Source organism: Triplophysa dalaica, chromosome 9 (genome assembly GCF_015846415.1).
Source record: "Triplophysa dalaica isolate WHDGS20190420 chromosome 9, ASM1584641v1, whole genome shotgun sequence".
NCBI classification, from domain to species: domain Eukaryota; kingdom Metazoa; phylum Chordata; class Actinopteri; order Cypriniformes; family Nemacheilidae; genus Triplophysa; species Triplophysa dalaica.
Genome location: NC_079550.1, coordinates 14,823,842 through 14,837,640, shown reverse-complemented (window position 1 = coordinate 14,837,640; position 13,799 = coordinate 14,823,842). Strand labels below are relative to the sequence as shown.

At 39.5% G+C, this 13,799-nt stretch overlaps 1 protein-coding gene and 1 long non-coding RNA gene across 10 annotated transcripts in view; one reads left to right on the top strand and one right to left on the bottom strand.

Moving 5' to 3' along the window:
• Positions 1–3,658: 3,658 nt before the first annotated feature.
• Positions 3,659–8,505, bottom strand: LOC130429220 (uncharacterized). 2 transcript variants are annotated; one of them, XR_008907552.1, is made up of 3 exons: positions 8,425–8,505; positions 6,501–6,612; positions 3,659–4,062 (listed from the first exon to the last, which is right to left on the bottom strand). It is a non-coding gene; the product is annotated as an uncharacterized LOC130429220 (long non-coding RNA). The 2 variants fall into 2 exon arrangements; XR_008907551.1 differs by lacking the exon at positions 8,425–8,505 and adding an exon at positions 8,198–8,361.
• Positions 8,506–9,819: 1,314 nt separating this feature from the next.
• Positions 9,820–13,799, top strand: part of brip1 (BRCA1 interacting helicase 1) — a 74,976-nt gene continuing 70,996 nt past the window's right edge. For all 8 annotated transcript variants that reach the window (XM_056757680.1, XM_056757677.1, XM_056757678.1 and 5 more), the window contains exons 1-6: positions 9,820–9,955; positions 10,299–10,419; positions 11,025–11,136; positions 11,222–11,410; positions 11,647–11,789; positions 11,866–11,985. In XM_056757680.1, the coding sequence (XP_056613658.1) occupies positions 10,327–10,419; positions 11,025–11,136; positions 11,222–11,410; positions 11,647–11,789; positions 11,866–11,985 (657 nt within the window). In that variant the 5' untranslated portion in view covers positions 9,820–9,955; positions 10,299–10,326. The remainder of the gene's footprint in view (positions 9,956–10,298; positions 10,420–11,024; positions 11,137–11,221; positions 11,411–11,646; positions 11,790–11,865; positions 11,986–13,799) is intronic.

Below are 13,799 nucleotides of genomic sequence, written 5' to 3'. Positions count from 1 at the left end.
CTCCTTATTTGTTGTGCTAAATCACCTCTGTCCGACACAAATTTAACCCATCGCTCTGGTTTGACTACACAATAAATACCACTGAAAAATTAAACACATCCATCAACGTAATCAAATGGAAATAAGTCAGTATTGATTGAATTTGGTCAAGAAATGTCTGACAAGATTGTTTAAAAGAACTTGACCTCTCCTTTTACACAAAGGAATGGAAGGAGACCAATAGGTCACTTTTAGTATTTATACTGTATGGTTTACTGTCTATTACTTGTTGATGCGGAAAAGATGCTACATGTACGTGCCTTGAAAGTCCATGATTGTGCTTGAGTTAATACAAGCGCTGTCAATACACTTTGCCAATTGAGAGCTGTCCTTTGGCAACATCATGTTAAACCTGGGAAACCATCATGTAAAATCTGGGACAACATTTCAATCTATTTCTATATCTATCAGATTTAGGGGATACATTAAAAGTACATGTGACGTTTAAACTTCCAACTTAGGTAAGGGGCTTCTACACCATTGTTATTATTCACCTATCCTTTTCCTCTGATTTTATAGATAATTTAGGGTTTGGCTGAGGAAACACATAAGACGATATTTTGAGGAATGTTGGCAAGCGAACCCATAGATACAAATAACTACATGCCACATTAGCGTCTTTTTCTATGGGTCGCTATACATAGGTCGTCCGCCATATTGGAATGGTGCGAGCCGGTCTGTTGCTTTTCCCATACAATGCATTGACTTTGGCGGTATGCCCAGGTAAATTAATCCCGCCCAAGTATATTTGGCGTTTCATTTTTTTATCCATCCGTGATAATGACTGTATCTGTGGTCGATTAACTAGTGGTTAAACAGCGTATCCGCATCTTCTCGCTTTCCTGACTTGTTTGGTGTGAGTGGCACATGGCCGCATGCATGTCCCCCTCTTATATGTTCCCATGCACTCTATTCCGATGAGCTCCATGTGTGTGCGAGCCCTTCGCCTCTCTGTCACTTGAATTTAAAATAAAAGAAGCGTCCATGATACAGCATACAGTATAGCCACTCTATAATGTAGATGTACGGTGTTGTGATTTTGTCCGATGATGTTGCGTTTATAAATCAGGATTTTAGCAGCAGTTAAAGTGACTGCTGGTAGCATTCAGATGTAAAATACAGTATAATGTGACCGATCAGAGAGTAGAAGAAAAACAGATATGAAGTGCTAACACCAACACCAACACCTGATGACGTCACAAATATAAAAAAAACCTGTGGGAAAACACTGCAAGCTTACTGTTTATAATTATGAAAACATATCGTTGTGTAAACACAAACATTATATCTACTGCACTAACACATGACAACAATGAAAGGTAATCCAATTTCTCAGGAATTTAATCTTGTGGTTTTCACAGCCATGGCTGCGCAGTGTTGGGACATCATAGCAAACTGTGAGTGACGTTAGTGGACCGCTCCAAGATGGCGGACTTGTCTGCCTGGAGCACTTGAATGAGGTATCAAGTTATACATGATGCCACAGCAGTGCACATTCACTGGTTTTGTGTCCATACAATAGAAGTCACAGGTTACCTTCAGTGTTCAGATATTTTGAAGCTTCTAAAAATCAAGTTAAATTATATACAAATGCATTTGAAAAATGAAAATGACATAAATTATATTTACGGTAACATCTTACTAATATAGCTTCAAGCAGCAATACGGGGCCAAGCGTGCGTGAAAAACAGCCAGATCGAGAAGAATAGGTGAAAACAAACTCGGAGCACTCGATTTACACACAAGCACAGAACACTCCCAAAGCCAGATTCAAACCGCTGACACCAAGGACTCCACGCCAGTGACCATGCAGGTCACACCACTGTGCCAACATGTTGAAAAAAGCTAATAGAGGTGCAAGTAGCGAAATGTCACAATAAGCAAAGTTGCAGCTATGACAGCGCCCAGCAACAAGAACTATATCCAAGTGAAAAACGGATATGTTTAAAGGGGTCAAATTGCGTGAACACGTGTTTTATGTGTCTTTGGTGTGTTATAAGTTGCCCATGCATGTATTAAAGAGACAAAATAAAATAAAGTGTCTGAACGTAAGATGCATTCCATCTAAAGCTAATGCTCATCCAGACCTGCCTGAAACACCTGGTGTAACCACACACCCCCACAAATCTACGTCAGTTCGTGGTATGATTTGGCAAGTAAGGTGGACGTACCTGTCAGTACAATTGCTTTGGAACCTGATGTTCGATGAGCTTTGTAAATTCTCTGCACGTTTCAGAGAGGCGGGGCAAAGAGGAGATACCAACATGCACGGCATGTTGAAAATACAGCGCTTTTGAACCTTAAATTGAGAATACACATTGCATTACATCTAAAACAAACGATAATATTCGATTTAGCTGTGTCATATGAACCCTTTATCTGCATGTGGATTCAGTGCTTCACCTGCTATTAGTTACAGATATAATTTTTTTCTTTAAAAAATGTGTTCGTAAAGGCTGAAATTAACAAGAATTCAGATAAATACATGCTGTAGAAGTATTGTTCATTGTTAATGTTAACAAATAAAACCTTATTGTGAAGTGTTATGATGTACGAAAATCATTCAGTTATTGCAATCACCGCCAAAAATAGCACAGACTATGAAAATCCATTACCTATAAACACCATGACTGCAACTTTACCACACCCTGCTGCACAAAAACACTCAATCACAACACCGCCCTCTTATTTACTATCTATGCCCTGCTGCACCAATTAGCAGCAATTGACACCAGCTTCAGAGCACCTGCATCCTGTTTCTCACTGAGAGCATGGCCAGAACATTCTGGGCTGATGGTGAGAAAGCTCCCCAAACTACCCCCATCCAACGCCGAACCCTCGCATCTCTCCAAGCAATATACATGCCGGGCACAAGGCAGCCAGGGAGCACAGGCTAGTCATGTTTGCTTGCTTATCAGTAAACCGATGATCACTCTCTTCTTTGTCAGTAAATGCCGCTGAAGTTGCAAAAGGGCAGAGGGAAAGGTGCAGGCTGAGAGAGTGAGAGGGTGGGGGTGGGTGGTGCTAGTGGAAAGAGGGAGGGGGACTAGATAAAAGAAACAGCTGTATACAAATGACAAGCGTGCATCGCTCACCGCCTCCCGCTGTGAGAGGGCCCAGTGCGGTCATTGAGCAGCTTCAAAGCATCAGAGCCAGCCCCAATGCATAACGAACCTCAAACAAGCTCTTTCTCACACCCAAACACACGCACCCCAGCACCAGTCTGTTGGCTAAAACTGGAGTAGCTGCTATGAGACGCAATGTGTTTCTATGCCTGCCTGGGCATGCCAATCTGGCATGATCACTTTGAGAAGAAGTGTGGATCGGAGGACCTCTGGGAATTACCCAGTGAGCACAGAGGGCCATTTTATAATGGGCGGTCAGAGTCTGTCCAATCAGGTTTTGGAATTTGGAAATCCCAATGCACAAAAACCACCAGCAATAATTAATCTTTCAATAATGCCACTGTAAAACCGTAAACATAATTTTGACAAAACCATTCATCTTTAATAATGCTTATTGTAAACAAGTTTTTTGAAACCTGAACACCCCTTGGGATATAGGCTTTATAAACAAACAAACGGCAAGAGAAAGCAGACCACTAACTAGCTGAAAAATGGGCACTCCCATCAGGGAAAGGCCGTGCTTTGGGATGTCTATCCAAGCACCAGACGTATTTGGATCTAGTGCCCTCACCTGATGCAGAAATGAGATAGGGGGTGTTTACTAGGGGCGAGTGCAAGGGGACATGGGGAACCGAGAGCTGGGGGGTGAGTGTTACAAGAAGTAGGAATCGCACCTTCATGACACCCCATAGTAATTACACACTTGAGTGGCTGGACTGCAGAGGAAATTGAAGGCCTGAGCAGGAACCCAGCTGCCTCCTTCTCCCTCCCCATCAGCGCGGTCGTGATTGAGCCTGGCCGCTCGCCCCCTCCTTCACTCCCTCGCTCAATCCTCAGAGGAAATGCCGCTTTGTGTCCTGGTAATGAGATTCTCACACACCCAACCTTATTTACCATCCTAGACAGAGAGGAGAGAAGAGGAGATGAGAGGAAGAAGAGGAGTGGAAACGAGAGGAGTCAAACACAACCCAACTTTCTTTCTCGTTTACAGAAGTCACCATCAAAACACTGAGACTATGGCTCATGTGTTCTGGACTGGAAAAGAACTACTGGTATATTGCAAACCTATGAGACAAGAAGCTGTGCATAACAGTGATTCAACCACAGGTAAGAGGTGTTCTTAGGGCATCGCAAAGTGTCTGATCTACGCAATTTAATATTAGCAGAGTACAGTTTGTCTGCTTCTTAAAAGGGATAGTTCAGCCAAATATAAAACTCTGTCATCATTTACACACCCTCTTGTCATTTCAAAGCTAAATGACGCTTCCGCAGAACACAAAATAATTTATTTTGACGAATGCTGTTAACTGGCCCCCATTTACCTGCATTGGTTTTGTGTTTATACAATCGAAGTGAATGGGGCCAGTGCTGTTCAGTTACCAACTTTCTTCAAAATATCTTCTTTTATGTTCTGCGGAAGAAAGAAAGTCATACCTAAATGTCATATCCAAAAAGTCATACTGGTTTGAAATGACAAGAGGGTAAGGAAATGATGACAGAATTTTCATTTTTGGGTGACCCATCACTTTAAGGGATTTTTTTATGATCCCAATTGAACACAGCTCAGCTAATCAGAAACTACATCTTATCAACATTAACTTTTATTCTAACCAGACATTTTTCCCCCAAAAACTGTGTACTCAGAGATGACTAAAGCCATCTTTTGGCCTCAATACAATCAGCATCGTGACCACTAAGTTCTGACCCCCTACACACGTGAGAAGATATAGTGGTACACTCTGGGCGAAGCTGCCCTTGTTCTCCTGGCACAATGTGAACATGTACTTGTCATAGTGGACTGGGAACGCACACAATTAAACACGTCTGCATGGGGTACCTGCCCTGAGCCGGCACCAACGCAGCATTCGCTGTAACAAGAAAGCGTCGTCTTGCGATATACACCCAGCTACCAGATGACTGTGAATGTGTATGTGTGTGAGGGGGCCAGATGATTAAGAAGTTAGTCTGAGTAGCAAACAAAACAAAGCGTGACTGTGACCTCAATTTACACCATGCCGCTGTAGTGACACTCGATGTGGAATATTCAGACAGAGTGAGCGAGCGAGCAAAGAAACACCACAGGGTCTCCCTCTCTTTATAGCCCTGCTGTACAGCCTAAATATTTATTTTTAAACTGACTGGGTCACAGGCGAACCAGTTCCTGCCTGGTCATCTGTGTCGTTCAGAACCTCTCAAAAATACATTTGTTTCTCAGGAAAAACACATTTATTTGTAGACCCATACCATTATGATAAAATAAGTGCTGCAATTAGGCCACAAAACTGCAGTTTGTCTGACAGACTCACTGTTTTAATGTATGCGCTGGCAAACGTTCGCAAAGGCGCTGTTTTTCTTGTTTGTGATGGAGCAGAGACAAAATTACCTCGATTATGTGCAAAAAGTCAATTAAATTAACTGTGAAAGGCTATTTATTTTAACCCGAGGATACATTTTTTCTGTTCTTCGTAATTATATACAAAAACCACACAATATGTGTTGGCAAGAGAACAAAGAAAGAGGAGTCTAGGTATGTGGCTAGTCCTTACATCACACTGCCATCATGTGGCCAAAGAGTTGTTCTGCTATGTATTTTAAAGAAAGGAGTGAATGAGACACCTTTGCAGTGTTGTGTGAAACAGTCTAAATTTGCTGCTTGTGAATGTCATATGATATGAAAGACAGAGATTAAACTTTATGAATTTGAAAACAAGAAAAAATGTACTTAATGAAAAGGGAACACAAAACAACAATTGCATTAATCTTGTTCCACTCTAATGGTTTTGTTACTAACTCTCAAGCAAAATCAGCAAGACATTTTTTTTAAGTTATTTTTCAGAAGTAAAAATACTTGGCACACCACAAGCAATATGCACCACATTCCAGCCGTCACTGCAAAGCTAAAATGTAAAAAAGACGCTCTTGCAAATGCAATATAAAGACAGACACAATCATTCTTCGACATCAGAGCTCAACAACAGTATAACAATACTGCCCTGCTCTGCTGAATATTTCCAAATTGAGCAAAATGAACAACAGCATTAATATGCAGCTGATAGCTTACAACAGTTCCAGAAAATGATCTTTATAATACGTTTTTTTTTTCTGGAACTTACATAGTTTACCTTTATTATTTATATTCTAACACTATGAAAACAACATGTTCAGATGAACCGGTTAAAACTGAAATACAGTTTCAATCTAAAGAAATCACAGATGTTATCTAAAAATTCCTTCAAACTTAAAAATCAAGTACAAAGATACATTAGATACAACCTAATCAAGATTACATTTTAAATAACAGAGCGTTTAAGCAGATGTGCCGCTTAAGTCATATACCTGCTGGCTGGAGGACTGATGTAGGTGATGTTGCTGAGTTGCTTCTTCGTGATTATGAAGGTAAATCAAGATGTCCCACAGGTCCAGCAGGGAGTGATAAAAATCACTAGAACTAGAGCATATACAAAGGGCAAAAGGTGTTACAATTCTTATGGAACATCGATAATATTTTACAAAAACAGCCTTCATTCATCTTAAAAACATTGCCAAATTGAGGAATATTCTGAGTATTTCGGATGCAGAAAAACAAATTCATGCATTTATTACTTCAAGACTTTATTATTGTAATGCACTACTTAGTGGTTGTCCTGCATCATCATTAAAAAATACAGTTAGTTCAAAATGCAGCTGCAAGAGTTCTTACAAAGTCAAGAAAATTTGACAACATAACACCAATGTTATCATCCCTACACTTGGCTATCCATTAAGTACTGTATAGACTACATAAAGTACTTCTAATCACTTATAAAGCATAAACCGGTTTACCTCCCGCGTTTCTAACAGAGCTTCTACCACGATACAACCCATCACGCACCCTACGGTCACAAAACTCCGGACTTCTGATAGTACCTACTAGAATAACCAAATTCATCAAAGGGGGTTTAGCTTTCTCATATGTAGCACCAACACTCTGGAATAGCCTTCCTGATACTATTTGAGTGTCAGACACACTCTCTCAATTTAAATCTAGATCTTTTCAGCAAAGCCTGATGCATAACAGTATTATCTCTTGTTTATAAGTAAATGAACAGCAGCTACGCTAATTTTTCTCTCTCTGCCCTCCCCCCTACGTAACCACAGGTTAGGCCGGCTCAAGTAGGACCACCTGGTGTCATCCTCGTTTGAGAGCCTGCGAACTGACTGAGCATCAGGATACCCATCCAGAGGAAACTACAGATTACACTACTGTAGCACCAGCAGAAGATAATCACCTGCCATCCTCATGCCACAACCTGTGGACTTCATGTGTGCCATCCTACTTCCAGCTCCAGCCGAGGCAATCTCCGTCAACAATCAAGAGCAAAAATGGACTCGTGTTACTTTAATCCTAATACTAATATCTTATTTTTTCTTCCTGTAAAGCTGCTTTGCAACAATGAAACAATGTGGAAAAGCGCTATATTAATAAAAACTGAAATTAATAATATTTATACAAAAAAACAGTGGTATACTTGTAAGTTTTATAATACACTGTAAAATATACAGTTTGTCTCGGGAACTATTACCCTGTGCACATTTGAACCCAAAACCTGCAGAAATATCGCATCTGAAATGCTGAGTGATATGGAAATTATGTTTACAGCACTCTGAGCATGTTAATAATGCTAATCCCTGGATTACGGGCACATTTTCAAGGTGCAATTACATCACCAAGCATCTTCAGATCACCATAATCAGAGATTGTGCATAAGGTTTGAGCATAATCCTGTCTCATCCTTATTAACTAGTGCCATCCAGAGTGCTGATAAAGAAAAGTCTTGGAAGACTTTGTTTTATATCAAATGAATACAAAGTTTAAAACCTAGATCATTGTGGCCTTGATGAACGGCAAAAAGTCATTTGCAATTCGTTTTTATCGTTTAAGGACACACCAACAGATTTTTTGCTCACCTCATAAATTGCATCTGCAATTACAATTTATACAACAAAACCAGCACTTTATGCTACAAAAGACCTATAAATTGTGATGTACAAACCTCAGCACCCCATGCTTCATCGTTTGCCCTATGCTGCTTTCTAGCAAGTTACTGAGGCAAATTAGGTTATTGTTTGCTCTAAATAAAATGCTTAAAGCAATATATTGATATTCTAACAAAGTTTCATAACACAGGCCTGTAATCTTCAAATTGGAGATACGCGATTGCGCACACACAGCCTACATACAGACCAATGACTGACTACCTCAAGCTAAAAGAATCGATACCTCGATTCCTAGTCGTTGATAATTGAGAGTCGACTCCAAAATATGGAATCGATTCCATTAAAGGACTCTACTCCTCTTTAAGAGCCTTCATAAGCAAAGCCCCGCCCCTTAGCTGATGTCATCGGTCAACAATCACATTAGTTTCTTGTCTAAAACAGCACAGACTTCAGAAAAACTGTTGGATAAAGTCTAGAGCTATGGAATGACATAAAATATTCTGCAGTCATAAAAAGCAAAAGTTTGTTTGCACACAGTAGATATAATTAGGCCTACATTTTTCAACAAATGTGATGAGAAGATTAGAAGAGCCATAGCAAAAAACGTGTGTAAGTCTATAAGTTAGTAAAAAGAAATAGAGCTACTTAGTAGCTTCTTTGATCTCTATAGATCTGTCAGTCATTTACACTTCAGAATATGCACAGTATTCTTACATATTTTAATACAATTAACTGATTATCGATCCGTCTATCTATATTCCTCAAGTATTTTGTGTACTTTGCTGAATAACTTAAAAAAATAGTTAATTTGACCTGTGTTTTATTTTGAAATAACAGCTAATAAATTAGATTATTAATGATATAATTAACAGCACATTGGAATTGCAGGACAACATTGACATATTTTGTTAAGGTTTTTTGATATAGAAACAATGAACAATTAATACATGTATTTCTTTCTTTCTTTATTCATTTCCTTTCCTTATTTTCTTTATTAAATGTAAAAAGTGACACCTTAGAAAATTGAACTGCATTAAAAACGTGTACATATTTAATAATACATAAAAATCTGTTGTAAAACAGGGAATTGAGCAGGAATCGAAAATAGCAGCCACAGAAGCCTGTGAAAAGATAACAAAATCACTTCTTTCTTTCATTTATGAAAGATTTGATTGTATGTTTATAAACATCTGTTGCATTTTGAAATAGAACTCTCAGCAGACCGACAGTTGAGAGGGGAGAAGAGGGATGCTCCGCCCAAGCCGTCTAACATACGTCATCTCAGATGGATACTCATTACAGGATTCAAGTGCATTTTTAGATTTTTTTTTTTTAATTAAAGATTATGAGGGCACACGAATTTTAAAAATAAAATGACCCACATTGATGATCTATTTACAATAAACGCTGCAGTATTTCATGAAAAAATAGGGATCGTCATTTTTTTTTCATTTTGCTGGGACTTTAACATTACTGTAATACCTTTAATCATAATAACTTTGAATAACCTTTGACTTTCAATTATTTAACAATAAATTCAATAATATTTACGACTTAGGGTTAAGGTTAGGGTTTGTAATAAGTATTTATCCACATCAACATTTTTAATGTTAAATTAAGACTTTTAACATGATGTCTTTTATTTTGACAGCCGACGTCGTGCATTACGTATTCGCACGTCCTGTGTTCCGCTGCAAGGCGGGAGTTTCATTTTCCAGTTTCATTTATGTTTACACTGATTATAACATACAATAATGAAACCTTTCTTTGCCAAGTAACCTGTTTGTCATCTTCTATTTTACGAACGTTATCAGGTAATTAATGTGTTGTTTTAGCAATGATGTTATTCATACATAGGAATGAAGCTATATTCATAAAACGTTAGTAGAAAGCAGCTAGGTGCTTGTATGCTCAAGAAAAAAAGGTGTTGTCGATAACATGTTAAAATAATAACTTATCAGTTAAGTAAGTCGTGTCAGATCTAGATATAGTCACACTTGGTCTACACTGTAGCTGCCCACAGTATAACTTGCATTGATAAGTTAGTTAAGATACTTGAGATTTGTCAAATAAATTGTCAGTTTACATAAGAGCGAAATTAACGAGTGAATCAATCAAATCAAGTCACATTATAAACAACTATGGTTTGTCTCATAGGATTTCCCGGGAACACAGAAACGGAACTATGGCTGCAGCCCCAGTGGAGTACACCATAGGTGGAGTAAAAATAAACTTCCCATGCAAAGCTTATCCCTCTCAGCTGGCCATGATGAACTCGGTAAGATCTGAGACATTGAATTCAGCAGGAGGGTGTAATGTCACACTGATAGCACCTTACATTGTACCAGCACATATGTGACCCTGGACAACTAAACCGTATGGGTAAATTTTTCGAAATTGAGATTTTTACATTATCTGAAAGCTGATAAATAAGCAGTCTATTGATGTATGAGTTGCTAGAATAGGACAGTATCTGACTGATATACAACCGTTTAAAACTCAGGAATCTGAGAGTGCAAAAAAATCTAAATATTGAGAAAATTGCCTTTGAAGTTGTTAATTAGAGGCACTGTGGCAGGCCATCCACTCACACAAATAAAGCTTTTATATATTTAAGGTTGGAAATTTACAAAATATCATCATGGGACATGATCTTTACTTAATATCCTAATGATTTTTGGCATAAAATAAAAAAATCAATAATTTTGACCCATGCTATGTATTTTTGTCTTTTACTAAAAATGTTCCCTTGCTACTTAAGACTAGTTTGTGATCCAGCGTCACATATATGGATACAAATATATAATAAAAACATTTGCATGCACATCTGTTATATTAGCCTCTTCGCTAAAAACACTAGCAAAAAATGATTGTCCTCTCTAGATCATTCGTGGGCTTAACCATGGCCAGCACTGTCTGCTGGAGAGTCCTACTGGCAGCGGGAAAAGTCTTGCTCTTTTGTGTTCAGCCCTTGCGTGGCAGCAATCCCAGTTTGGTTTGTATAGAAATCTCTTAATATGATTTATGAAGACCATACTTCTATATTACCTTAAATTATGTTTCTTTGTCTTAATATTAAGCTAAGGAGCAGGATCCAAGTATTGGCTCAAGTGACTGTAAGAAACCAGAAGTGGCAACTCCATGTCAGTGTGTGTGCCATAACCGAGATGCTCATCCCTCTTCCAGCACTGTGGAATCAGAACCCACTTTGGGTAATCCGATCGGTGAAGGTACTTCTGTTGACGCTACAACCCCTGTTTCAAAAGGAGGTGAGCAACATTCACTGAAATGAAATGAGACAGCATTTGCTTTAGAATCCACCCTCACATCAAACTATTTATTATTTTATTCTTGCAATCGATAAAAATTGCAAAACAATGTGGTGTATTTATTGTCTTTGTATTAAATTTAACTACCTGTCATCTTTGTCTGTCAAATTCAACCCTGATTCCAATCTGATGTCTCCTGTTATGGCATTCTCTTGAGTATGTTCTTTCTTCATCAGTCAATGGTGACCAGCCAAAAAGGTCCACATTGTCTTCCCGTCTCTCTGAGAAACTTCAAGCCTCCATTACCACTGACAGAGAACAAGATGATGATTTTCAAACTGACAAGAAGCGCCTTCGCACACCGACAACAGAGCAAAAGGTACTAATACAAATAACCCTTAATCTTTTGACATTTTTCACAGGCTTACGGAGTCGTCTCTCTTTTCTGTCCACAGAGTAGTAAACGGAGATGTCTTGAGCGAGGGGTGATTTTTATTGATGATGATGATGAAGAGGAGGATCTGGAGAGACCTGGGGCTGGAGCACAAAGGACCATGGAACATCCACAGTGTTGTGTGAGTGCACCTCAGACAATTTTCTACTTGTATATTTGTTAAATATGAGAGTAAATGATGAATTGGGCCAGTGTTTGAAGGTTTAAAAATGTTTTATTATCCGTTATCTGTAAAGCACCACATTTTTTCGACTTTAGAAATGGCAATTGGAATGCAAAAGCATCTGACTTCTGGCCACTGGGTGGCAGCATAGGTTCATTAGTGATAAATGTTCAATTGGGAAGGCATTGAATTTATTGAAGTTTACACTCCATCATGTTGAATACTTAATTATGATATAAATAGATGATTTAGATGTGTTAAATTATTGCAATTGTATAATTGCTGACTGTCACACCATAGTCAGTAGTTGCAAATGTTGTTGCTTTATCATAAACGATCCTTCCTCCAAAATGCTCCCTACAGAAATATATGAATAAATGTTGAAGTGGGGATATTTTAGAGGTTTGGGTGATTCTGGATTTTAATCTACAGACTTTACAGGTCATTCAGTCTTTCAGACTGTACTGTGTATATCTGATATCTTTTATCTGTAATTTAATTCTCTTAAACAAATATGGAAAGATTTCATTTTTCCAAACATCTTCATACAAGGCTTGTACCATAACATGGGGAAATCCTCAATCTTGTGAAGGCTGTGATAATGACAAGAGAGGCTGTTATATAGGGCCATACTCAGCAGAGCATCTCTGCACTCACCAAAAGGCCTCATAGATAATCTGATGCGCTGTAACAAACACCTAAGGTATTCACATAGCCTGTGGTGAAAAGAATCTGTGTTAACGTGATCGCCTGTCACACAGAAGGACATATTGCTTACAACTGGCTCAGTGGAAAGAGAGTGACTTGTATTATGCGTTGCTCAGGATTGGCTGAGGTTACCAAAAGGAGGCGGGCTCAAGCTTGATGGGCAGGCTGGGTGTGGGGGAGCGAGATATAGAGAAAGCAAAGCTTTAGGTTTCACTCTCTCACCTGACACCGTTCTCGGCCCCTGCCAGCGCTGACTGACATCTTCAATGGGCCCTTTGAAGCGAGCTCTAGTTTAATTAAGAGGTTTGCCTTGCTTGGCAGTGATCTGTGAAAGCCCGGGATAAATATTGAATGGGGTTCACCCGGTGGTTACGGCGCTCCAGGGATAAACAGGTGCTTTGTGAGATTGGGGATTTGTGGGGTGGGGGTGCTCCAGGGCAGCTATCAGGAGGGTTATAGGGAGTAAAGACCTCGCTGAAATGCTTCACTTGCTGTCTCTGTCTCTTGCTCCGCTATCTTTTTACCTCTCTGTCCATCTGTATGGTGAGGGTGCACTGGCCCGGGCAGGCGGACAGTGTGAGATTTCAGTCTCTCAGGTGTCGGGCCCTCAGAGTAAGTCTGTTGAAATGCAGTGTCTATTGTTCACGCTCACACTCAGACCTGCATCTTCTAGCAGGGCCCTTTGTAAAGTGCAGACAATCTAGCATCACCATCTCAAACACAGGAGCTGCTCTCTCCACACCTCACCTGGCAAACAGAAACGCCACTGTCTGAAGGAAGAAACCCAGCTCTTATCATATATTTCAGCAGTAACTGATTAGTACTCGACGGGATCCACCTCAGCGTCTCGTATCCGTTACGTTTTGCACCTCGAGCACGCCATAAAGTGACCACTCGCATTTGATGTGTTTGTCGTATGTGTGCTGGCCCCGAACTGTAACTAGCTGTTAGGTCCCACATGAGCTGTGGAACGCTGCCATTAGACACCCACACTGCTACAAACCCCCGAAGACTTTTCCCCCCAATATCTGTGCTCGTTTAATAGCACCCGAACAATGGCTGCA